The sequence below is a fragment of the Salminus brasiliensis genome, chromosome 1 (assembly GCF_030463535.1).
Source record: "Salminus brasiliensis chromosome 1, fSalBra1.hap2, whole genome shotgun sequence".
Classification (NCBI taxonomy): Eukaryota; Metazoa; Chordata; class Actinopteri; order Characiformes; family Bryconidae; genus Salminus; species Salminus brasiliensis.
The window spans coordinates 91,422,090-91,449,006 of record NC_132878.1 but is presented as its reverse complement, the minus strand read 5'-3'; the positions used below and the strand labels follow the sequence as shown (position 1 = coordinate 91,449,006).

At 40.3% G+C, this 26,917-nt stretch overlaps 2 protein-coding genes and 1 non-coding gene across 4 annotated transcripts; all 3 read left to right on the top strand.

The window, feature by feature from the left end:
• Nucleotides 1–6,645: 6,645 nt before the first annotated feature.
• LOC140537168 (1-phosphatidylinositol phosphodiesterase-like) lies at nucleotides 6,646–9,665 on the top strand. Its single transcript, XM_072659428.1, has 2 exons — nucleotides 6,646–6,689; nucleotides 8,804–9,665. Exons 1-2 carry the CDS (start codon nucleotides 6,646–6,648, stop codon nucleotides 9,663–9,665), a joined length of 906 nt encoding a protein of 301 aa, XP_072515529.1.
• A 1,564-nt stretch (nucleotides 9,666–11,229) lies between these two features.
• LOC140567725 (uncharacterized) lies at nucleotides 11,230–22,376 on the top strand. Of its 2 annotated transcripts, none has more exons than XM_072692402.1 (7): nucleotides 11,230–11,317; nucleotides 13,028–13,202; nucleotides 17,486–17,578; nucleotides 17,839–17,895; nucleotides 18,608–18,829; nucleotides 19,469–19,588; nucleotides 21,410–22,376. In XM_072692402.1, exons 2-7 carry the CDS (start codon nucleotides 13,029–13,031, stop codon nucleotides 21,470–21,472), a joined length of 729 nt encoding a protein of 242 aa, XP_072548503.1. In that variant the 5' UTR covers nucleotides 11,230–11,317; nucleotide 13,028; the 3' UTR covers nucleotides 21,473–22,376. The 2 variants fall into 2 exon arrangements, with proteins under 2 accessions (XP_072548503.1, XP_072548504.1); XM_072692403.1 differs by lacking the exon at nucleotides 11,230–11,317 and adding an exon at nucleotides 11,464–11,729.
• LOC140538120 (5S ribosomal RNA) lies at nucleotides 14,157–14,275 on the top strand. The gene has a single exon (XR_011977703.1). It is a non-coding gene; the product is annotated as a 5S ribosomal RNA (ribosomal RNA).
• Nucleotides 22,377–26,917: the final 4,541 nt, after the last annotated feature.

Below are 26,917 nucleotides of genomic sequence, written 5' to 3'. Positions count from 1 at the left end.
GGTCCCATCTAGGCCCTGTATGCAGTGTACAAGAGAGATGGGGTTCATGCTTAGCCCCTCTTGGTCCCATCACTAACACTGGTGGGCATCCATACATGGGGCAATGTGGAGCCAAAGGACAACACTTTCTGGCTACCCATACAGGCCCCACATGGGCACATTAGCTGGATATGCTCTCTTTGTATTGTAATTTATTTATATGATTTTAAAGTTTTCTATATTTAAAGACACGCCACACTGTATTTTCCTACTGATCTGCTTTGGCCCCCCAAGAGACCTGGAGACTAATTTTGATCGTCTTCACTTTTTGACACAGTGTGAATCTGGCAGTTGTGACATTGTGTCATAATCACACTGGACCGATAGAAATGCTCCAAAATGACTGGGAATAAAATATTTGTGCATTGACTTCCATTGAAAGTTAAGAAGGTTTTTCCTTCTCCTGTAAAATTACCATTTTGGAGATTGCAGCTTTTTGTCCAAAAGCAATGCTATATATAGGGGCCTGCTTTCAGGTGGACATTGTGATCATCTCAGTACTTTTGTTTTGTTGTTTTGGAAATGCAAACACACTCAGCCATTACATTAAAACCACTGACAGGTAAAGTGAATAACACTGATGTTCTGGTTACAATGGTGGGATCTACAAATTAGGCAGCGAGTGAACAGTCAGTTCTTGAAGGTGGTGTGTCAAAAGCAGGAAACATGGGCAAGCGTTCATTGATGTGTGTGGGGAGTGAAGGCTAGCATGTCTACTGAAGAGGTACTGTAGCTCCATTTCTCAATGGGTCAGAGCTGTTTTGGCGACATGAGGGAGACCTACACAGCTACACTACATTAGCCAAAGTTTACATTTTAAGGGATACATAGAAAATATTTATATTATTTCAGAAATCTGTCATTTTCTGGAATTATTAATAAGGTAAGGGATTTAAAAATTAACGTAATGTTAAATTAGGTGCAATTTAGTTGACCTAGGGAGTTACAGTATATTGAATTACATTTGTAATTTGTTTGTGAGAACTATTTGATTTGATTTAATGACCATCTAATTTACTTTTTCTATTTATGCATATATATGATTAACAGCAGTCATTTAAGCCTTTAAGTGTTTAAAGAGACCTGGGCCCACCTAACTCCATTAAAATTCAATTCAGTAATGAGGATAATGTGCCATAATGCACTTTATCTCACAGCTGACACTTGATTTACGTAACTGTTTGAGTGTATGTATTGGCACAGTTTAAATTAATGATAGGGTGTGGTCAGTACCTGGTGGCACTATCCTTGTGTAACCTATTTTTAATAAAGTCTAACCTCTGACATTTGCATCTGGCATGAATATGTGTTGGTATAAAAATATTTTTAAAATATGTAAATACATATTATAAAATACTGTTTGTACCTAAAAGGGTTACTGAGCCATTCTTAGAAATATTTTTCTAACAATTGTTGTTTTAGCATGAAAATTGTTATTCTAAAGTAAGACATGGTGCAAAAATGACCATTAATATGCCCTTACCACAAGGGATGGGGCATGACTCCAAAAACCTATCAAGGGTGGTTGAGGAATGGATAAAGCAGGCTTTCCCAAAGTCCTTTTGAAGTAAGACATGGTGCAAAAATGACCATCCGTCTGCCCCTAAAAGGAATAGGACAGTAATTTAAAACATATATATTTTTTCCCACTTTCTAGATGGAACCCTACGGAAAGAAAGATGTGGGCGGACATTTACAATACCCTGATTATGGACATTAATGTCGAGGCAACATTGGCCATTCACTGATTTCTTTTAAAATGATGTTCAACTGACAGCAAAACAGCCCAGAACATGATGCTACCACCACCATGCTTAACAGTTGGTATGGCATTCTTGTGAATCAATGCATAACCTTTACTCCTCCAAACATTCCTCCAGTCATTGTGGCCAAAAAACAAAATTTTTGTCCGATCTGGCCATAGAACTCTCCGTCAGAAGGCTCTTTCTTTATCCGTGTGGTCAGCCGCAAGCTCAGTCGAGATTCTTTGTCAACAATGTGGGTGGAATAATGAAGAAGAAGGACTACCACAGAAACCTTCAGCATAACCTCAAACCATCAGCTAGTACTGACCTCAACACTATCATAAATATGTGGACTGTGCTTTGTGACTATGTGTACTGCTATGTGGATTTCTGACAAGAAGAATGTTTGCCAGAAGCTTGTTGATGGCTACCAAAAGCATCTGGTCAAGGTGCATCTTACTGAGTGACATTTAACCAAATATTAGATGTGCTGTATGTATAATAATGACCCTTTATGTATAATTTTGACCTTATGTTTATATTAGAAAATGCAAAAATGAAAACTAGTTTTCTATTAAAGGTGTGTGTTGTCAATCAATCAGCCCCAGAAGAACAGTTAACTCCTTGTAACCCCAATATTGCCATGACATTCATGTCCATGATGACTGTATGTAAACTTTTGACCACTTTTGAACTGTATTTCAAAATACTGAAATCTGCCTAATACCATTCCTAAGTGCAGGCATAGATACAGTTCACCATGACCTTGGCTGAATCTGTTCCTAAATTCAGCCATGTCACTCCACTGCTGCGTTCTCTTCACTGGCTTCCTGTAGCTGCTGCCCACATCAGATTCAAAACCCTGATGCTGGCCTACAAAGCCAAGAAAGGACCAGCCAGCCCCTCCATACTTGATGGCAATGGTCAAAAGCCGATCCACACCTAGAGCCCTTCGAGCTTCAGGTACGGCTCGGTTCGACCCGCCATCCCTCAAAATCTGCGGAAGACGAGCGTCCAGGCTTTTTTCTGTCCTGGCACCAAAGTGGTGGAACGAGCTTCCCCTGGGTGTCCGAACAGCAGAGTCCAACACTCGCTGTCCTCAAACCCAGACTGAAGACCCTCCTTTACTTGGGAGTACTTGGGCGAATAGCAGAGTATTATGGTCACCATATTGTCTTGTGTTTAGTAATGTCTAAAGCTTAGAGGATCTTTAAACTATTAGTCTATTCTAACTAGCTGAGGTTTTTCTTGGGTAAATAGCAAAGCACTTTTGTAAGTCGCTCTGGATAAGAGTGTCTGCTAAATGCCGTAAATGTAAATGTAAATACCTTGTAGTCAGCCAAACTGCGATGCTAAGGCAGTAACTCAACACATCTCAAAATAACAGCTATTTTCATCATATGATGGGACTTTAATGACCATTTTAGAACTTGTTTGTGAGATCTACCTGCTGTAAAAACAGCATGATCAGCTCAAACTTGTCAAGCTGGTTGACCAGCATAGGGTATGTTTTTGTTTGGGTTTGAGGGTTGAGCTGATCTACAAGCATGATCAACCTGACCAAGATAGACAACCAGTATGACCAAGCTTGTTGGTTGACCAACATGGTCACCATGACCAAGCTTGGTCATACTGGTTGTCTAGCTTGGTCAGGTTGATCATGACCAGCTTTTCAACTTCCTTAACTATCAAAGACCAGCTTAGACTTTCTGACACCAGCAACCAGCAAAATCTAGTCTTGAGCTGGATGTTTTACTGATGTGCACGCATTGCTGGAAGGAGAAATATATGACTGAAGCAAGAATGGGCTGAATACTATAACTAATATAAAATAACTAGGATTTCTAGATTAGGTAAGGTTTTTGGATTTTGAGCTCAGTGGTGGAAAGCAACACAGGGTGACCATGATGAAATTTTGTGGCGTCACATGTATCTAATAACCTTGAGAATGATTGTGATTGTGCAAGCTCCATTCACGTGGCCTCTGGATGGCTTAGATGGCAGGTAGAGCTGTTATATGGGTTTAAAAATAAAAAGACCAGAGATGAAGTCCACTCTTTGTAATAACTTACATAAAAAATTAACTAAATAACCGTTTAAAGGTCTAAAAAAGGTCTAAAGTTAAGGTCAAGGTCTTGATGTAAAGGCTCTTTACCCTCACACAGCTAATACACTATTAAAAGCATAAGATCCTTGAGGAACCTTTGGGAATTCTTCATTAAGAACCTATTAAGGTGCTTTAAAGAACCTTCAAGGAACCTTTTTTCATCTAAAAATCTTTTCTTGAAGGTTCATCAAAGCACCATAAGAGGTTCCTTTACAGTTTCAAAGTGGAGAACCTCCAAAGGTTCCTAAAGTATCTTATGCTTTTAATAGTGTGCAGACATGGTTCTTTATAGAACAAAAATTGGTTCTTCTCTTCCACTATTTGGAGCTAGTGTCATTGTGTCCTAACCAACATGTGGGTTCGATTCCCAGGCCCTCTCTAATGGCAAGAGAGGGTTAAGATTCTACCAATCTAACAAACCTGATTCTAAAGGTAAAGATAAGTGTACATATTTGTCACTGTACAGTGAAATGTGTCCTCTGCATTTAACCCATCTGTGGTAGTGAACACACACACACCTCCAGTGCCCAGGGAGCAGAGAGGGTAAAGGGCCTTGCTCAAGGGCCCAACAGTGGCCCAACAGTTCCCCAACAGTTCCCCAACAGTTCCCCAACAGTTCCCAAGCCTGGGAATCGAACCAACATTCACCCTATTATCGATAGCCCGGCGCTCTAACCGTTGAGCCACCACTGGCTTACAGTTTACTGTTAATTATTGGCCATTGATTGCATTAGTCTGACCATATTAATAGTAAATATCAGTGAAAGATTAGCGCCATGTTGTGACTTCACAGTCAACTAGCCCACAAAATACAGCTACAGCTACTGCAATTTACTGCTGTCAGTTTAAAGCAAAGATAATGTAATGTCCAATGTAGGAGTTATTTAACATAATTAAGCTCTGAATTTCTTTACAGAATGTGCCTAATGTATGTATTACCTTTCAACTGTTGAATGTTGCCTTTTTTCCCCACGCTGTGTCAGTCCAGTTCATGCAGTTTGTTTTCCAATAATATCCCAAATACAGCATTTTTACTAATAGTGTTTAATAGTGTTTATGTTTATGTTTGGCAGCACACATCTTTACTGTGAAAATAATGAAATACACATAAAACTGGCATAATTAATTAATTAACATAGTCAGGTCCCAACACTATTTGTGCATTGACATGTTTTGTGATTTTGTCTCTATACACCACCTCAGTGATTCTGAATGTGAATTAATTAAGAAGTGAATGAACTGTATATTTTTAAGCGTTAATTTAAGGGTGATATACAAATACTGTATTATTAACCATTAAGGAATTAAAGCCTTTTTAAAGTGCCTCTGTATTTACAGGCTCACAAGTAATTGGACAAACTAACCAAATATACTAATATAAATATACAAATTTCTAATACCAATCTCTGTCTGAAGTCATGCAAATCTGAGTGACAAAGAAACAAGGAATGCAATCTGCAATACCTGCAACATGCACAAAAGACTTATATGCATACATGATTTGAGTAAACTGAAAACTAAATAGGTTAAAAATAATTCAGTTGTCCAGGACGTGCAGTGTCATTAATGCAAAGCACCAAAAGCTGTTTGAGTATTAATAGCACCCCCTTGTGCAGAATCTTCAGCCTGCTAAACGTGAGTATGTAAGTTAAGGAATGAGTAAGTTCTGTTCTTCGTCCATGAAGTACATTAAATAATAAAATAATAGAAATTAAATACTAAAAACAGTGCATAGCAGTCTAAAATGCATCCAATGCCAGTCTATCTATTTAGTACTACTGAATGCTTTGCAGACTGCAGTCCTACAGCATGTTGTAATAGGTTTAATTTATATAATTATGTCTACTCGAATGCAACAGGATGCAGATATCTGCAAAAATGCAACAGGTGGATTATAAAAGTAACATTTTACTCATTCAGTTTCCCATAGCAATGGAAATTAATGTACTTTTACATCTGGGAAAAATATAAAGAAACAGTTGTTCCTATGATGCAACACCATGCAGTACACACTGTACCAATCATTATCAAACATGTAATGTGTGTATAAGCACACTATCCTCTGTCTAGCATATGCCCGTGATTGGAAAATGCGACTATCATTAGACTTGACCTCATGTCAACCTCAGACTTTATCGGAAAAGACCAAGAACTGCAGTGTAATGTTTAGACGCTGGGTGTGCACAGATAACATTCAGTAATGCTCTTTTGTTTAATGCTACGTGTAAACGCCCTACTTCAGCACTATATAAGCGAGAAGCTCTGTTTCCAAAGCCACTGCAAAAACCTGCAGCCAAGCTAGCTCTGCATCACCACAACACGTAAGTAACCTGCTGTTTGATTTATCAGTAACTCTAGCCTTTTTACTTTAGCTTTTTAATCAGTGTATTAGCAGACTTGTAGTTTATAGGTTACTGTTTAAAACAATGAATCTGATCTCTTTGACTTGCAGTTGTTTTCTTCTTCTGTGATGCACATCAATGTAATGTTGATCAGAAACTTCTAGGTTGTATTACTACATTATGGGCATCATGGTAAAAAAGGGGTTTGATTTAACCGGTCAAGCCTGTGGGCAAACTTGCTTTGTTCAGATTGCTAATGTTCACAGTAAATAATTTATGTATATGAACGTCATTAGCTTTGTCACTGACAACACTCATTGTAATCGCAAGGCGTGTAATTGAATCTGAATGTGATGTAATTAAATTTTTCAGGACTTTCTTTTTACTTTTCTGTCTTAATTTACAGGCAACAATGAAGAACTTCAATCAAATATTGGGGGTGTCATTACTAATTTTGTGAGTATGCAAAAAACTTATGAAAAGAAAGTCTGTTTTATTATCGTAAAATACTTTTCTATTCATGCCTGATTATTAAACACATTTAAAGGATTGAAGGGTTCGATTCCCAGTCTGGGTGACTGTGCTGCGCTACACTAATAAGAGTCCTTGGGCAAGACTCCTAACACTACATTGTCCCACATCTGTAATACTGTAATCTGTAAATGTAAAGGGCCTGTATTCGAGATTTCCTTGCATTTTAAACATATCCTTGAGATCTACTTGTGATACTTGAGCAGTTATATGTGCCAGTGCTTATTATCCCTTACAAGTAAACAGGACATTTTTGTTACTGGGCCTTTAAGACTGATATGCACTATATGCACAAAAGTACTGGGACACCTACAAATTCACTGTTTCTTCTGTAAAAAGGGTATTAAAAACTAGATTTGGAGCATTGCTGTGAGGATTTGATTGCATTCACTGACAAAAGCATTAGTGAGGTCAGGATGTTGGATTATCCCCTTTTTCACCTCATCCCCAACTCCCCAACTCATAGCAAAAGTATTAGACGGAGCACCATCCATCATTCCAGAGAACACAGTTCCACTGATCCACAGCTCAATGCTGGGGGGCTTTGTACCCCTCTAGCCCACACCTGGCATTAGGCAGCATGGTGTCAATAGGTTCATGCTTATCTGCTCCAGAGAGTTATTAAAGTGGTTGTCCACAAACATCTGGACATAAAATTGTATGGAAATTATCTCTTTTTTGATTGGTTGCAAAACATTCCAAGCTGAAACACTCCTAGTAACTTATGTATAGTATGGATGGGGCGGCTCTGAAATACTGTATGGTAAATAGGTGAATTTACATATATGGACTGAGTGGAAAACAATTTTATGTATTTTTTTTTATTTTATTTAATTTTGTAATGTTAACTGTTAACACTTTTAATATTCTAAATGTTTTTTTAAGCACGGAAATGTAGTTTTCCCATGATACAGGCCCTTTAAACCTTCCACGCATTTTTTTGCTTGATGAGGAGATGCACCTTATCTTACATCTCACACCAGACTCGCATAATTTTTGTGTTAATGTGTTGACATATGATAAGGAGTGGTCAAACAGTACAAGGTGGCTCTACTATTACATAATGTAAGTTATAATGAGATCAAATCTTAATAGGGAGTCAAGAGATTGACCTTTGATTCATCAAAAGCTCAACTGGCCTCAGGCTACAGTGTTAAATATATTTTATTAATTTAACTGGGCCCATATTATGGGACATGGGTTTACCTCACCGTTCTAAAATGAAATGAATTTGCCGTTGTATGTAAACATCGTTAACCTTTCAGAATGTGCCTCTTTGTCCCTGTACAGCACATATTGAATTTCTAACAGATATATTTTTACAGATATACACATCTCCACCTACATAGCCTACAGCAGTTTAGCTCTGTCCATTCATCTGACTGATTCAGCCAGATCCACATTCTGAATAAGGCACAATATAGAGCAGCCAATCAGGACATGGCTCATTTACATATTGTTGCTAAGCAGTCACATGTACAACAATGCAGCACTATTCTGCTATTAACAATTTAACACAAGGACCGAAACCCAGAACAGGACAGCATTAAAGCTGGCAAAAGGGAGGTGGATAGCCAGGTTGAGGTTGGACCGAGGATCAAGCCATGAACAAGACAGCAGGAACAAGTTATCTCAATACATGGAAAAAGGACTGGAAGAGAAACAGAAAGAATAGAACAAGAAGTGATAACACTATGAGTGGGATAGCAACTATAGGTGAATGCATACAATAGGAGAATGCAAGTGAAACTGGTCTAGAGGACAGGCAGGCAGCAGCACCCAGCTACAACCAGACTTGTGCCAGCATCAAGTGGATAGCAGGGGCAGCTCAGAAAATGGGAGAAAGAGAAAAACAGAAAAAACTGAGCAATCGAAAGTACAGTAGAGTCTGGTGCACAGGGAAGTGGTAGTAGCATAAACAGTCTATAGAAAGAATGATCAAAAACCTGTAATTAAATATATCAGCAATGAATACCTTAGTCAAAGCAAAGCTCAAAGACACTTCAAATTAACGACGGCCTTGTTTTGCTTCTTTACAGCCTGCTTGGGAAGACTCTTGGACAAAGCCAGAATCAGGCTTTTAATGATGGAGAGAAGCTCCAGCTCCCACTAAACTACAAAATCAACTGGATGAGCAGCCTGAATGACAACTTCTATCTCTCAGACCTCACCTTGCCTGGAACCCACGACACCATGGCACTTTATGGAGGCCCCGCTGTAGACTGCCAGTCCTGGACTCTGGCGGATCAGCTGAAGGCTGGCATACGTTACCTGGACTTCAGAGCATTTGCTTTTGGAGACTCACTGCACCTCATGCATGGGGTCGTTTTTGAGCTTTCAACTTTCAAGGAGGCCCTGGAGACCATCAAGACGTTCCTGTCCGAGTACCCAACCGAGACGGTTCTTGTCCGTGTGAAGCCAGAGTTGTTCAACAAAGAAAATGTCCAAGGGTTGGTTGAGCAGGCAATTTACAATGATCGGAATGTGTGGGTATCCTCCACCATTCCCAACCTTGGTGAGGTCCGAGGCAAGGTTGTGTTTGTCCAGAAAGATAGCTTCAAGCTGGGTGTCCCTCTGTTCGAAACCGACACCAAGGGAGATTACGAGGTCACTCACATCAAAGACAAAGAGCAAGAAATCGTGCAGCACGTGAACCAGGCCATTAACCAGTGTGGAGGATCTTCTATTGTTCTGACCTACTCCAGTGGCACAGGCATTGGCACATTCGAGGGCATGTTCCTGACCCCCAAAAGAGTGGCTGAAAAGATCGACCCATGGCTCTACAATTATCTGCAAGTCTATCTGAACAACGTGCCTGACATCTGCATGGGTGTGATTGCCATGGACTACCCAGGCCTTGACCTCATCCAAACCATCATTAAATTTAATGCCCAGTTATAGACAGTCACTGTTTTGGCTTTTGCACTTTTGAGTAAGTGATACATTTCAGTTTCAGTGCAGGGCTTGTGTATGTCTACATTGATCAATGAAAAACAGTAAATTTTAAAAGTGGAACTTGTCCCTAAGAAAGTCTTTCTGAACATCCTTGCTGGGACACAGGGCAAACCTGCTGGGAAATACCTGTGATTGTAATGGATTACATAATAAAGCTAAAATCAGTAAAAAGATTTTTGTTGTTACTGTGTTTTGACTCTTTCCAGCTAATTTTATTACAATTTTAAGGCAACTTGATAAAAAATGACAAAAATGAGAAATGACAAATAAAGCCAAATAGAAAAAACACATACTAAACACACAATACAATACTGAAATACCATATATTTTACAATTACATAAAATTTGTATTTAATTTAACAGACACCAAACAAAAAATCATTTAATTATATCCCAGTTAAATGATCCAGTCATGATCCAGGTCGGATTATGCATTTTATTGATTTTCCAAGTAAAAATAAAGGAAAAACTCCTCTTAAGAAAACAAACGTAAACTCAATAACAGAAAAACATTTCAGACACAAGTCCTATTTATTTACTGAATTTAACATATCAAAAGAATTAGCATTTTATTCAATGTGTTTAATTTTCTTGAATCATCATTGCACCCATTTTATGTGTTTTCTTTTTTTTGTTGCAATACATACATATAATACAAAAACTCAGGGGCTCTGAGTGGCTCAGTTGTCTAATGCCCTTCCACTACGGCCCGAAGGTCGAGAGACAGCACAATTCCCTGTGCTCCTGTGCTCTCTCAGGGAGGGTAGATAGCACTCTCTCCCTTCATTACTCGTGAAGTGATGTGGGCCGGCACAGGTGTCTATTGTGGTGGACCCAGGGACCCGGTGGTTTCCTCTGAGCATGTCGGCAGTTCAAAAAGAGGAGACGTCTTAAGTTGGTACCCTACTAGTGCCCAGAGCATTGCTAGTGCTAGGGGGAGCTACGTCCATAATATAGATATATATGTGTGTGTGTGTGTGTGTGTGTGTGTGTGAGTATATATATACATATGTAGTAGTTTCACTACTGCAGTGCTGAGAATGATCCACCACCCAAATACTATATGCTCTGTGGTGGTCAGTCCTCTAGGGTCCTGACCATTGAAGAACAGGGGGTTAACAGAGTATGCAGAGAAACAGATGGACTACAGTCTGTAGGTACAGAACTACACAGTGCTCCTAGCTGAGTTCATTCATTCATATTCATTCTGATATGACTGTGTAAATATATACACACATATAAAATTAATGTTATTATAATGTATATGATTGTATATTAGATTATTACATTTTTTAACTTCAAACATAAAAAATATAAAAGTATATATTATATAGTTTTATTTATATTGGTATAACCAATATAGTTCATATAAATGATGTTTGTTAGCATAAATAGTCACTATAATTACTAAAAGTACTGAAAATAAGTATGCCTTACATAAGCATTGTTGTTTAAATCAGAGGCAGGCTCAGCCTGTGGGTCAGTACCGGGAATACCCCGCCCCTCTGCTGAAGAAGTCCAGCCCCCTGTAGACTAGAGCAGCTGAGGAAACTGTGGTGAGGTGCGGAGGAGCTATAACGGGAAGCGCTAAGTGAAAGGTGAGTAGACGAGCTGCTCGTGGTGTCTTTACCAGAGCCAGGTGGAGGCAGGACACGGTGCAGGGGATGGCTACTGGAGTTCTGGACAGGTCAGCTCTGTCCTGCCCTGGGATCAGCGTTTTCTCCGGAGCTGCATGAGGAGGGGTGGGCTGTGGTGTTTCAGCGTCGACAGTCTGTTGTTGTCAAACTGAAAGTATTGTGAAATCGCTTCTGTGAAGCAGATAAACTCAACAGAAACCGGACGAACCAGAACCAGAACCAGAACCGAGCTGGAGCAGAGCCGTTCAAATGACCTGTTGAGTTAACGGAGTAAACAGAGCACTGGATGTGTGTCTGGATGGGACTGGTCTGGGACTTTTATGGACAATATCTTTGTCCATTTGTGAAGAGGTGACCACGTTCAGGCACACAGGTGGGGTGACCATAGTTTGGTCCTTAAAGAAGGAGACGCTGGGGTCGCACAGGCGCCCACCGTGGTGTTGTGGCTGGAGGGCTTCAAGTAGGCCTGAGTTTTTGTTTTTTTTTGTGTGTGTGTGTGTGTGTGTGTGTGTGTGTGTGTGTGTGTGTGTAAATACCTCTAAAATCGTACATTAATGTTAATGAACATTTTAATAAATAAACATTTACTCATTTAGCAACACTAATAAATAATATTAATAGCTAATATGACCAAATCATATTCTTCAGTCTCAAAAGTCAAATATCTTACCACCTTTAACACAGCCTTAAAAAACTATGGCAATAATAAAATAAATTAATAATACATAAATAAAAAAAGTCCACTACTTTACACATTATACCCTGTTTACCTGTTTACTGTGTGTGTGTGTGTGTGTGTGTGTGTGTGTGTGTGTGTTTTTGTGAGAGAGTGATTTGAAGCTTTTTGACCTTGTTCCACTTGGTCTCACTGATAAGAAACCACAGGATTTTTTGTGACATATTTGTGTCATCTATGGACAAAAGTATTGGGACACCTGCTCATTCATAGTTCCATCTGAAATCAAGAGTATTAAAAAAGAGACCATCCTGCTTTTGTTGGAGTAACTGTCTCTACTGTCCGGGTTAGAAGGCTTTCTACCAGATTTTGGAGGTTGGTTGGGTGTTACTAGTGTAACCAACGCCCACCTCTGTAATACGACAAATCGTTTAAGTGACTCTGGGTAAGAGTGTCAGCTAAATGCCGTAAAATTATAAATGCTAAATGTTAAATATAGCTAATTTTTGAGCTCTGTTAGTGACCCTTAATGCAGTTAGCCTAAAGACAAGTGAGACTAGATTTAACTGGGTGCAAATAAGTGTACATTATAGCCTGCATTATTTGTTCTCAATTAAATGCAATTAAAAATAGAACAAAAAATATATATAATTGCTCACAATTTGGAACCATTTGTGCTCAATTATATGTTTAAGATGTAAACAAAGTCATTTAGATCACATGTAAAGAGGTAAGGCCTGTAAAAGGTCCCGTAAAGACTGTTTAAAACATTGTTTTACAAGGATTTGGACACATTTTGGGCCTACTTTAGCCTGGAAATAAACAGCCTGTAATTGTGTCCATTGCACATTGTGACCCCTGGTTGCGGTCAGCACCACTGTAAAGAAACCCTCATTTCACATCAAACCGTCCTGTGATGTAGTTCTTCTGTACTGGGCTGTACAGTGCATTTGTTTATATGTGGTGTTTTGTTTTTGTTTTTTTTTACCTTTTAGGATGTCACTGACGGTAACCAAGGCCGAGGGGGTGACTGTGTTCACCGTGACCTCCAACCCCAAGAGCGAATGGCCACTGATTTGCCAGATACTGGGCACCCTGTGCTGCAGCCCGGTCTACTTTGTGTCTCGGAGCATGAAGCAGCATCTGGGCAGCTCTCACACAGTCCTGGGGGTAGGATCTATACATGGACATCATCTATTTTTGGTTCTATATTGCTTACATTGCCTAATTTACCACAGTGAGGGTAAGATGAAAGTGGGTAAATGGATGTAAACCCCTTATTCATTAATCAGTAATATATAAATATATATAAAAATGAGTACATGAGTACCAGTACACTTTTCCAAAGTACAAATGCAGCTGCTCAGGTATGGAGTAACCTAACCTAACCTAACTGGCTGTAGCTAACATCTTAGATCCTCTCTTGATTGACCAACTTAATTGGTTTATTATTATTATTATTATTATTATTATTGTTATTATTGAGAATTATAGAATTTCAGTAGTGTTGATAGTGACTGCCATATTTCTGGCATTGTGACATCCCTAGTATCCCAGAAGCTTGCTGTGGTACCCTTTGTGGTCGGTGGTTGGGTGTTTGGGTGGTTAGGTGGTTGGGTGTTACTAGTGCATTTACATAATAATGACATACAAAGGGTGCCAAAATTTGCATCCCATTCATTCCTATGAGGGGAAAAAATCTGTATACAAGCCTGCATCACACAATAATAATCTGGACTCAAAAACTGTGGCATGAGTTACGCTGCAAAAATCAGATTAAAAAGTGTATATGTATATGTATATGTATATGTATATGTGTATGTATGTGTGTGTGTGTGTGTGTGTATATACATATATATGTATGTATGTATGTATGTATATGTGTATATGTGTGTGTGTAATATATATACTATAATTATAAATCAGATTGCTGAATGTTAAAGTGTCAGCCAAAAGAGCAAGTTTTGTTGGTTTTGAAAAAAGAGAAGGACGACAGGAGAGAGCAATGCGTGATTGCTTTGGAAGTAAGAAAGGAGTGTGAGTGAGTGTGTCCCCTGTAGTGTGCAAAAGGCCGCTATCTTTTGCTGCATGCTTATAAATAGGCTAAGTGGAAGCAGCGCTCTCGCTTACGGCCATACCACCCTGAGCACGCCCGATCTCGTCTGATCTCGGAAGCTAAGCAGGGTCGGGCCTGGTTAGTACTTGGATGGGAGACCGCCTGGGAATACCAGGTGCTGTAAGCTTTTGCCATCCTCAAGCCCTCACATGCACATTCTTTCACTTGCTTTTCTTCCTTTTACTCCATCTTACTTTACGCTTTCAGAAATCTACAAGAGATTACACTATATTTTACATATACATCTTTGTATTACATTTCACACAGTCTTTGGAGTCTTCAGAGTCGAAACTTTTCAGCGTGAGATGCCGTTTAAGCCCACCTGCATGGCCTGCTATGGGTTGGAAACCAATCAGTTGTAGTTTGGCTTAATTATAGCCAATTTCACTCAAAACAAAACACTGGAAATATTACACAATCCAACTCTGGAGGGAATGCTGTGGATAAAAGTAACCCAAGCCTGCCAGTAGGGGTCAGTGTACGTTTGAGAAAACTGACAACATGGGGGAAAGTCTGTTACAGGATGTCAACACATAGCAGGACTACAACCAATATTAATTACAGCTCATGGGTGGGGTGGGACAACACCAATATTTGCTATTAAAAACTACCTGCTAATATAGATCACTTACTTAGGTCATATTAAAGCAGCACATCATGAAAGGGAGTGAGCTGTGGGGAAATGACAGCACCGTTTCATCACAGCCGTGATGTTCTTTCACCGTTACACACAACCTAAAGTCATGAGCCACCATTCATGGGTCCCCGTTTTCGTTTCAGGGGGGTGAGGGGAGCAAATCAAAAGTCCTTCACCGCTTGTGAATCATTTCCAGGGCAGTGGAATGGCTGATTTCCAGTTGTATTGAGGTTTTTAAAATTCTCCTCCCAGACCTGCGTGCATCTACAACAGTTGTTCTTTTATCCCCCTAAAGCTTCACAGAGCTCATTTGATTTTGACATGGCGACACCACTTCCCTAAGTTAAACGGCTGTCTGGCCCACTCAGCCCGAGCCTGCTTCATCAGCATCCCTGCAACTCACAACTCACCTCAGAGTGATGCTTCACCCGGTGTGCTAGCGTCAGTTTTCTTGCCCGGCTTCCATATTGGTAGGAAGTAGCCGCTGCATTTATCCCATAGTCATGTTGTACCTTAGTATGTCAAATTTAGGGGTGTAAATAAAAGGAGCCAAGACTGTTGAGAAACATTTTAAATTTTAGAATTGTGGTGCTATGAAATGAAATGTGGTGATTACTGCAGTAGACTGTTCTGGACAGGGCTTGCTGGAGGCCAATGGACAAATCTACAAGCAGAAAGCCACAGCTGGGAGGTTGTGTATGCAAACCGCAAGCTGTCACAGTGAACAGTCACAGTTACAGTGAAAGGGAACTTTTTGGCAACTGATGCTATTGCTGTACACCAGTGATGAACACTGCAAGCTGGTTCACCCTGTGATCATGGCCTGACAAGTTCTTCTTTTTCATACCATGAAACTGAAATATGAAATATGATTAATCACAAACAAGCCCTTTTATATTCTCAGCCTTATGCCATCCTAAGGTTTGCTTTATAGTTACTGTTTGAGGGGTTGTTAAGTGGTTAACTAGTCTTTTGTCCAGGGAGCTTATATAGTCACCTGGCATGTTCACAGTGGTGGTAACTTTTGGCTCCTGCAGATGGTGTTGCACTAGGATGATCAGTCTATAAATACCTGTGGGGTGTGTGATGGGTTTGTAGATTGAGAAGAGGTAGTACAGTGCTGTGAGTGTGTCGTTGGATGTATGGACAATGGGTCACAGCAGACGGTCATATAGGTCTACCAGCAGTTGCATAAATCGCAGTCAGACTCATGGCCGAAAGGCAAAATTGACAGACAGGGACAGCTGGTGGGTTTCATGGAATGAAAACCACTTCGCTTCCAGAATTTTTTGTAGACTGGGATTTCTGCCACTGCTGGTACACCCGTATGACTATACTCTTCCATACACTTGCAGATTCAACTACTTTCTTCACACTATGGCCTTTATGACCCAAATTCAATCACTCCTTTTTCAGTCATTAACATCTGCTTCCCAACCTATTTTCCACACATCCACACATGCACTGTACAACCTTCTTCTCAATCTATCAGTCCAGTTACACACCCTGCAGGTATTTATAGCCTAATCATCCTTGCCCAATGTCATCTGCAGGAGACTTAAGGTACAATCACCTTACAATTCAAGACTTTATTGTCATATGCATAGAAACAAGCAGTTACACTGTACAGTGAAATTCTTACTTTCCAGTTCCTCCATTTACCAACATAAACCTAAAAACACCAGGTTAAAAAGAGAGAAAATAATATAATAAGTAAAAGAAAAACACTCCGTAGTTACATAGAAGGTGACTATTTTTTTGTCTGAGGAGCTTATTATTTTATTGTTTGACAGCCCTAACGTAAATGGAACTGAGCAAGGAGTAAATTCTTTTTTTTTTTTGAGGTAAATGTTGATCTAGTTGGCACCTATTTCTGCTTAGCAATGGTAAAAAATATATATCTACAAGTCAGCACTCTTGTACACATATAGTTGTGAGGTTTACACACACTCATCACGGACATGTCATGCCGATATTTGGCTTTCAGTAATTTCTTTGAACTTCTGACAATAATGGATGACCACATCCATCATTAATAGAGAAAAGAAAATCCGTGATAGGGTCAAACCATCGCATACTGGGAAAACTTCACTTTCTGCCTCTCCACCCTTCCTCCAGAATCTAGTTATGTACTTAATTTCCAAATTTTACTTTAGTTTAAAGAGGGCTTTGTACCACTTCGTACCACTGAGTAACAGTCCAGTTCCTTTTCTCCTTAGCCCAAGTTGGATGCTTCTGAGACTTTCTCTGGTTCAGGAATGGCTTGATATTAGGAATATGGCAGTTGTAGCCCCTTTCCTGAAGCCCTTTCTTGATGCACTTACTCCAGCCTCAGTCTGAATTCTTGAATCGACTTTTCTTGACAGTTCTCTCATCTGCTCTAATCCACAACTTTCCATGAATATGCTTTCAGCCAGCCTTTTCAGCAATGACCTTCTGTAGCTTACCCCCCTGGGCAACTATTAAGACATCAGTCTGTCCCATGATCGTAGTTGTGTGTGCTGAACTAGGTTGAAAGATACACAGTATTGTTAATATTTGAATTGAAATGAAGAATAAAATAAGTAATTTTAGACCTAATCCATTGTTTTTACCGCTGTGCTGTTCACTGTGTGCTGTGCTGCGGTCATTATTTACAGCCTGATGTGCTAGCAGGTTTCAGAACTACTGTGGGAATAATGTACACATCCCTTCCCACAGACTCTGCAGATTATGGTTGGATTGCTGACTGTGGGCTTGGGGTGCTCAACCTTCCGTTACATTTGGAACGAGCCCTTTTGTCTGGGGGGAATGGTAAGAATGAGCTGTCATAGTTTCATGATCCTTAAACTGCAGCTGTATTGCTCAGTAATGGTAAAAATACACTTCGACTGCTGTTGTGTTGTTGTTGTTTTTTTGTTGTTGTTGTTGTTGTTTGTGTGTGTGTTTTTTTTTTTTTCAATGGTCATTGAATTTGTAATGTGGATAAGTGCATAATACGACTAAAACCAGTTGCATTATTATTGTATTCCAACAGTTCTGACAGATGCCCTTTTCGGTTTTCTTTTTATTAGTTTATTGCAGCTGGCATCCTATGCATCATTGCAGCAAAGTTTCCCAGCCCATGCCTGGTAGGTTTCGCTTTCCATTTGAAAAATGTTCCAAATGTTTGTAAAAACCTGTTTGTTTCTTCTGAATTAAATGATTAGATGGCATACCTGCCTGTCTACATACCTACCTCAAGATCCTGCCCCCATGCACATACTCCTGCATGTGTACTCATTTGTGCATAAGTCTGTTACGTAGCTTTAGTAGCTTGCACTGCTACCAACAGATAGAATAGCAAAAGCCAAAAGAATCTGGATAGAGGGAAGTCAAACCGGAGTGAACATTGGTGTGGCCTGAAACGGATGCTGTTGAGCAGCAATTATCAGTTTCATCTTGTTTATGATGGAATTTATTTTCCTGAATTATGTAGTGAACATAGCGACATTGTTAAGCTTTCTTTTCTGGTATAAAAGGGGTTCTGAGTCTGTGTGTGATACTCAGGTATGGAGACCTGCTGATTGAACATACAGTGAGAAGATTTCTGCTATGAAAACATGCTTCATTTTGCTATTCTAATAGTCCTATTCTATTGGCAGTACAGGTACTAGCCGAGCTGAGTGTGCGTGCATTTGCACATCTGTGTCAGCAATGGGTGCAGCTTAAAGTAGCTGAATGCATTCATTAGAAAGGGTGTCCACATACATTTGGACACATAGTGTATTTTTGTCAAACCAAATATCACCAGTGCTTGTTGCAGAACTGCTTAGTTTAACTGTTGATCTTTCTCTTTTTCAGATCAGCTTTCTGGTCCTGGTGAATTTGGTCAGTTTCGGACTGGCTGTAACCATTATTGTGTCGTATTCAGTGGACTTGGCGAATATACCTTTTCTCTACGGCTGTAGTCCACCCTCTGACTCTTATGGATTTCGCGCGTACGAGACTACACAGTCTCCTGTGAAGACAGCCAAAATGAATGAAATGCTGGAGATCTGTGAGGACTACAAGCAGATGCTGGAGGTATTTGGTTTACTTACTATACACACATTGTATACACACACTATTCATACACTATACATACTATATACACATTATATTGTTTTACAACGTTTACTTTTGTACATGCACTTTACACATTCACATCCATACACTACTGTACTCTTGCTTGCCTTTACTTAGTGTTTACCTTTAACTTAATATAACTTTAGTGTGTGTGTGTGTTATTTATATATATATATAGCACTATAGCACTGACAGCTGCAAAACTATTCAACCCTTTTACTAATTAGGTTCATTAGCAGAACAAACTTTCAGACATTTTTTCTAACATGTAGTCAAACGTCCCAGTCAACAAACCCCCTGGACAGTCCAGGTAGAAACACAATAAGTATAATACACACACGCACACACACACACACAAAAAATATATATATATATATTTTCTGCTAAGTTCTGCTAATGAACCTAATTAGTAAAAGGGTTGAATAGTTTTGCAGCTGTCAGTGCTATAGCAACTGTAATGCATTATGTAAAATGTCATGTATTGTAACATGTATCATATTATATTTGGCAAACATTACTAAGTACCTGCAACCTCTGATGGCTAACTGCATTTCCTAGTTGATCTGAATCGATCTCCTTGACTTTTTTTTTTTGTAGTTTTTGCGTGTAGGAGTGGACATCCTTATGATCGTGTTGAGCGTACTTCAACTCTGCGTCACCATCAGCTCATGTGTTCTGTGCCTGAAGGCTTTGTGCAAGAAGAAGAAAGGAGACAAGGTGGTATAAATGTCTTTAAATTGATGGTCTGTCCAAAAACCCTCCCCCAATGCAGTCAATAGGCCACAAAATGTAAAGCCTCGTGTTATCTTCCTTTTTTTGTACTGGAGCTATGAGGCTAGTCTAGCTCAAATGAATAGAAGTTTATACATTACCAGTTTAGCCTGATTCCACACGCGGTCTGAGTGCAGTTATATCATGTTGGTTCAAACTGTACTGAGTACAGTAATCTCAAATAGACATACAGAACTAGAGAAAAAATGATAAAACCCCATGAAAACCTTTGTTTAACATATACTGACTGACCAGTCAAAAGTTATGGGATAGACGTGTGCTTGTTAATGTTCACACCTGTATAAGCTGTGAGGTAGAACGCTGGCCAGTGTGTTCATGGCAAGGCGATGTGAATATCGCAATTAGAGCGAGGCCTGATAGAGGGTGCCAGATGGCATGGGACATTCAGTTTCCAAAGTTGTGCAGGGATTTAACGTTTCTTGATCCAAAGTATTGTGTGTGGCCACTTCCGGCCAGCAGGCGGACCACTTGCTTTTTTTAGGGGGTTAATATAATGTGTGAATCTACATGTGAGTGAATTTTCCCTCAAATCCTGTGGAAAAGGATTTTTTTTTCCATTTTCTCAAGTATTAAAGAGCTCCAGGAGGCATTGGAACAGATACCTCTGTTGTTGTACCATGTACAACACCCAAATCCAGAAGGTGAGCTGAAGGACCCCTCAGAGGCGTGGCGCTTTTAGCAGTTTTAGGCAAGACCTTGTGTAGCGTGGCCTATAGCCTACATACGTGTTTTGAACATGTAGCTGCTAATTTCACACTAACATTATTACTTTAAGTGAGTTATGACATTATCCAAGGTAATCATCCTGTAATACTTAAGGCTGCATTTTTTGGAGGTGACTGCAGTGCGCGAGTCAAGTAGCCACTCCCATCTCCCGTTGTGGGTCCAGATTTCTTATCCCGTGAAATTCCCTCCACTTTCCCATAAAAAAACTCGCCCAAATCCCGTCCAAATAGGGCTAAAAAAGGTTTTACCACCCACAGTGGACAGCTGATGATGACGATGAGGTAATAATTGTAATGGGCGGTGTCTGGCTAGAATTGTGCTTGTGAACAGACCAGCACATCTGGCCGAATTCACGTCCGCACTTATATACCGCTGCTCAGTGCAGCGTTTTTTAGCTTCCAGAGGACCTGGCAAAAGTCAATGGACATGACTAGTTCCTGTTCCATGACTTTTGGAATATCCGTGTGTGGAGATTTGATCTTCGGTCAAATAATATTGAGATACAGAGATCATATGACTAAACACATACAACTGAAGACATCACCTTTAATAGAAATGCAGCTTTGTAGTGAGGGGAAAAAACTCAAGCGCCCCCGCATGTATTACTACTGAAAATGTGCAGAACATCAGCTGTAGATGATCAGAACATGGTTAGAGTGGATTCTGGAGGAGCCTGTCTTGTTTAAACCTTGGATATTTAGCTTGGTTTGTTCTTGATTGTTGAAGTGAGTGGTGAGGATCACCATGACTAGATCCAAAGAGTTCTCTGAGGCCTTCAGAAAGAAGGTTGTAGGTGTAGAGAAGTCTGGTAAGATGTTTAAAAATAAAAGGTCAAATAAAGAACAAATGACCATAGGTTTTCCACTTGAGGAATCAATGGCATACATTAGATGTTTGCCTGAACCATTGCTGTAACTAAGCTTAGCTGCAGAGGTGCTGAGATGGAGGGTGGATGCTGCAGAACGGTTGATGGAGGTGGGTCTGTTTAAACATCATTTGTTTTTGGTTTGATTGTTACAGGAGGATCCAGAATCTTACAAGCCTCTCCTGGTGGAGGAAGTCCTTTCCAGCCCTGCCTGTTAGGAACCATTTCAATGCCCAGATTTCACATACGCTGTCAGTCAAAAGTTTGGGCGCACCTACTCACATTTTTTTCCTTTCTTTTTTACTATTATCCACAACTTATAATCAAAAATAAGAGTCTCCAGTCAGAAATACTGGCCTTCTATCAAACAAGTTGTTTAGACCCTACCTTCCTCTCGTCACAACACTACTGATTGACTGAAATGCATTAATGAGGACAGACTATACACTAGTTAACTTTTATAAAGCATCAGGCAGTAATGAGCACAACCATGGCTCCAAATTTTACTCGTTCAGGCTCAGAATTATGACCCACATAAAAACAAAAAAAATATTCATCATTATTTATATTGTCTTTGAAACAGCTTTTGAAACGCATAAGCCTTTAGATCAAAAGGTCCTCAAGAAAACTGGAAAATATCAAACAGGTGGGTTCTCATTTTTCTCTGGTTGTGTAAATCCAGATTTTCTATCCAGCATTTTACTTTAGTCGTTCTCGCAATGCAATTCCACTCTTTCCAGTGTTTTGTAATGACAGGCATCTGATTATTATTATCATTGGCACTGTAAACTGATTCACGTCTTAGTCTGCCATATCATCACTGTCCCGCAAAAACCTTGTGTCTCCAAAATGTCAGCTTTACAGAAGAAGGAACAAACCATCTGAACTTTCAATGGAAGTCAATGCAAATAGATTTTCTTCTGAGCATTTTGGAGCATTGCTATTGGTTCGTTCTGATTCTGAAACAGTGTAAAGAACCAATGCCAGATTCACAATAAGTCAAAAAGTGAAAAATGGCAACATTGGAAATGCAGGGTTTTTGAGTAACAGGATGTTCTACACATTTGTTTGTAACCATGATTTCCATGATCACCGTCAATAAATGCATGTTGATCTACACCACCTGCTGCTTCTGGTCATAATTTATTATCATAGAACTGACTTTAAGATGATGAGGACACTGTTGATACTTCACTGCTTGGTCCAGAAATCTGCAGATATGATCAGGTCAGTCTGGACAAGTTTGATTTTTATGGGAGGTGAGCAGAGCATGATTTGTTTTTAAGGCTTTCCTCCTTGCACACATCCCAGGAAAATCCAACTTGTGCAGATGCTGATTCTTAATAAAATGTAGAGATTGGGAATAAATTTAACTGGACCTGCGTTCTTGGCATTTGCTTGTAAAAGGAATAAAATTCACTCCATTCGTTGATATGTTTGATACTGATACCCCACTGTATCCCTACCATTTACACAGGTTTGAACCCAATTAAAGCTAGTTCACAGAATTCAGAAAAATATGATTTTTAATAAGTTGTATTCTTATTTGTGAGTAGTATTATTTAATATCAATATTTTAATATGAAACATATTAGTCCCTCCATGTACCCTCAGCACCCATCATTGCGCTGACCCAATACCAAAAGTAGCTATTACTGCTCCACCACGTACCCACAGCACCGATTACCGCTCTCACCCTTTACACACAGTACCTTCACTGTCCCTACTGCACGTCCACAGCACCACACATGTACCCTTTAGCACCATCATTGTGCTCATCCCTTACTAACAATACCATTACTGCTCCACTACGCACCCACTGCGCCTATCACTGTCCCCACCCCAAATCCACACCCACCCCATACCCACAGTACCCATTAGTCCCTCCATGTACCCTCAGCACCCATCATTGTGCTCAACCCATACTAACAATACTATTACTGCTCCACTACGCACCCACTGCGCCCATCACTGTCCCTATCCCATGTCCACACTCACCCCATACCCACAGTACCCATTAGTCCCTCCATGTACCCTCAGCACCCATCATTGTGCTCAACCCATACTAACAATACTATTACTGCTCCACTACGCACCCACTGCACCCATCACTGTCCCCACCCCAAATCCACAGCCCCCATCACCACTCTCATCCTACTTTAGAACTTTCAGAACACTCCGGCGAAAAGCCACATGGGCTCTACGCCGACAGCTAACTTCCCCCAGTTCCTCCCTACAGCATAACTTTATTAATACTTTCATTCATTTTATTAAAATGTCACACTCATGTCTTGGTGTATGAGTGAAATCTTCTTAGATTACAAACAAGACCTCAAATGAAATCACACATCTTTGAGCAAATGTAGGTTTTATTTATTCTGGTGTGAGCTTCTGTACTCCACAGATGACCCTGTCTCTAAACCTGCCATTTATAATGCATGCAAACAACATTCAGTCTGTGTGGTCTCTCTTTGGTGGTAGATGCTGTACCTTCGGATGGTAGATGCTGTAGTATCTATTTGTAGAGGCTATACTTTTGCATGGTAGATGCTGTAGTATCTGATTGTAGAGGCTGTACTTTCGGATGGTAGATGCTGTAGTATCTGATTGTAGAGGCTGTAGTATCTGATTGTAGAGGCTGTACCTTCGGATGGTAGATGCTGTAGTATTTGATTGTAGAGGCTGTACTTTCGGATGGTAGATGCTGTAGTATCTGATTGTAGAGGCTGTAGTATCTGATTGTAGAGGCTGTACCTTCGGATGGTAGATGCTGTAGTATCTAATTGTAGAGGCTGTACTTTCGGATGGTAGATGCTGTAGTATCTGATTGTAGAGGCTGTACCTTCGGATGGTAGAGGCTGTAGTATCTGATTGTAGAGGCTGTACCTTCGGATGGTAGATGCTGTAGTATCTGATTGTAGAGGCTGTAGTATCTGACTGTAGAGGCTGTACCTTCGGATGGTAGATGCTGTAGTATCTGATTGTAGAGGCTGTAGTATCTGACTGTAGAGGCTGTGCTTTCGGATGGTAGAGGCTGTAGTATCTAATTGTAGAGGATGTACCTTCGGATGGTAGATACTGTAGTATCTGATTGTAGAGGCTGTACTTTTGCATGGTAGATGGTGTATCTGATTGTAGATGCTGTAGTATCTAATTGTAGAGGCTGTACCTTCAAATGGTAGATGCTGTAGTATTTAATTGTAGAGGCTGTACCTTCGGATGGTAGAAGCGTTCATCGAGTCCATTCTCACAGCCTCCATAACTTTCTGGTTTGGTTCCTCCACCTCACAAGAAAGAGCCAAACTCCAGCGCATCATCAGGACAGCAGAGAGGATCATTGGATGTAACCTGCCATCACTTCAGCAGATGTACACCAGCAGGGTGAGGAAGCGGGCTGGCAAGATTACATCTGACCCCTCACATCCTGGACACCTCCTCTTCCAGACACTCCCCTATGGTAGAAGACTGCGGTCCATCAAAACCAGCACAACACGTCATGCTAACAGCTTCTTCCCCAGAGCTGTAGCGCTCCTCAACCACAGTGAACACCTCCCACTGTAAACCTCCAAACATACAACTGAACTGTACCAAACCGGACTGAACAGCTATTTTGCACTCTGCCTGTTTGCACTATGACTATTTGCACACTGTACAGATGTTCTCTCTCTGTAAATATCAGCTCTTTATTACCTTTAGTACTTTTTACTTTTTAATTTATCCCCTACCCTATTTATTGTTTAGTTTCATTTTCCTTTAGTTTAATACTGTAAATAATCTGTGTTCTGTGTTTTTTGTTACTTGTCATACGTGTTGCTCTCACCAAGACAAATTCCTTGTATGTGTAACATACTTGGTGAAATAAAGAGATTCTGATTCTGATTCTGTAGTATCTGATTGTAGACGCTGTACTTTCGGATGGTAGATGCTGTAGTTTAGACGTTGGTGATAGACGTTGTACCTTGTGGTAGGCGCTGTACTTTCTGATGGTAGACATTGTACTTTGACATCAACTGTGATAAGAGCTTCTTGTTTGTACAGTAATTACATTTTAGGATTGTTGGGGGGTTCTTTTTGCATGTATTTATATATTTGTATTTATTTGTGTGGTCATGGATCTTCAGGATGTCGCTAAAGGTGACCAAGGCTGAGGGGTTTGCTTCTGCACACTCTGCGCTTTGTGTCTCGGACCGTGAAGTAGCAGCTGGGCAGTACACACACTGTTCTAGGGGTAGGATCTAAAATAAAAGTTTAGTGTCTTAAGTTTGTTTCTGTAGTTTTGCTCTGGAACTACAAGGTTAATGTAGCTAACAATCAGAGGAAGCTTTTGTAAGTCCCAGATAACATACCCATTTGGGGCCTGTATGGGTAGCCCAACTGGGTACCAGAAAGTTTTGCCCCTGGGTTCCATGCCTTCCAGGGTCCCACCAGGTACAGTGATAGGACCAGGAGGAGTTAAAAATCAAATTTTTTTCTGGGTTGCACAATGCATACAGGGACCTAAATGGGACCCATGTGAGATTAAGGTAGGCTGAAATGATGGGGCCCATTTAGGAAGCCCAACTGGGACCCAGTAAAAACACATGTATAAACCCAATGAGCATGTTGGCTGGGGTCTCATCGTTCAAACTGCATGCTGTAGAGAGGTACATCTTTCTCTGTTTTTAGATATGCCCGGTGTGGCGCAATAGATAAAACCACTACCTGCCAGTAAGCTACCACACCTGTGCTGTGCTACACCAATAAGACTCCTTGGGCAAGACTCCTAATATTACATTGGCCCACCCCTGTAATACAAGTTACCTTGTAAGTCGCTCTGGATAAGAGCATCAGCTAAATGGCGTAAATGTAAATGAGATAAAGTCTGTCATACGATGCATAAGTTCATCCACAACTACGTAACGACTCCACCATTTCTCCTTAGCTGCATTTATTCTATACTCCAAGCTGAAATGAGTGACCAAGCCCAGAGGTGGCTCAGCGGTTAGAGTGCTGGGCTACAGATGACAGGGTTGTGGATTTGATTTTTGGGCTCTGCAAACTGCCACTGTTGGGTTCTTGGTCAAGACCACTCGCTCTCTCTGCTCCCCAGGTTCTACCGGAATGTGTGTTCACTGTCACTGTGTGTGTTTGATCACAAGTGTGAGTGTGTGTGTGTGTGTGTGTGTGTGTGTGTGTGTTCACTACATGGGTGAACCAAATTCCATCTGTGGCCAACACTAATGGTGAATATGGTTGTCTTGTCATGTCTTTGTTCAGCGTCCTGGGACTTAAAGAGGATTATTTCTGTAAATGTGAATGAATGTTGTAATAGAATGACTTGTATATCACTGTTTATTATTATTATTATTATTATTAGTCCCAGGCAAACACTATGCTTTATTGGGGTGCTCATATTTCTATCATTACAGCAGATTCTCTCTGTGAAGTTGCTGCCAGGCCTGTAGTTGACATGGCAGACAGTCCAGTAGAAAAGGTACAGAAGCTGAAACACCCTGCATTCATTTGGTGCTACATCGCCACCCTGTGGTTATGATCCACATTATTATTACTGTCATACCACAGAGCTGCCTTTGCATCAGCAAAACCCGCCCATGAAAAAAACAAAAGGGTTTCACTTGCTGGAAGTCAGGTAAAGAGGTGTATTTCACACAGTGAGATTGGAG

Coding starts and splice junctions, on each gene's coding strand:
- LOC140537168 (XM_072659428.1), top strand. CDS start 6,646: ATGAAGAACTTCAATCAAATATTGGGGGTGTCATTACTAATTTT. Junction 6,690..8,803: donor GGGGTGTCATTACTAATTTT/GTGAGTATGCAA, acceptor GCTTCTTTACAG/CCTGCTTGGGAAGACTCTTG.
- LOC140567725 (XM_072692402.1), top strand. CDS start 13,029: ATGTCACTGACGGTAACCAAGGCCGAGGGGGTGACTGTGTTCACCGTG. Junction 13,203..17,485: donor GCTCTCACACAGTCCTGGGG/GTAGGATCTATA, acceptor CCCTTCCCACAG/ACTCTGCAGATTATGGTTGG. Junction 18,830..19,468: donor ACTACAAGCAGATGCTGGAG/GTATTTGGTTTA, acceptor TTTTTTTTGTAG/TTTTTGCGTGTAGGAGTGGA.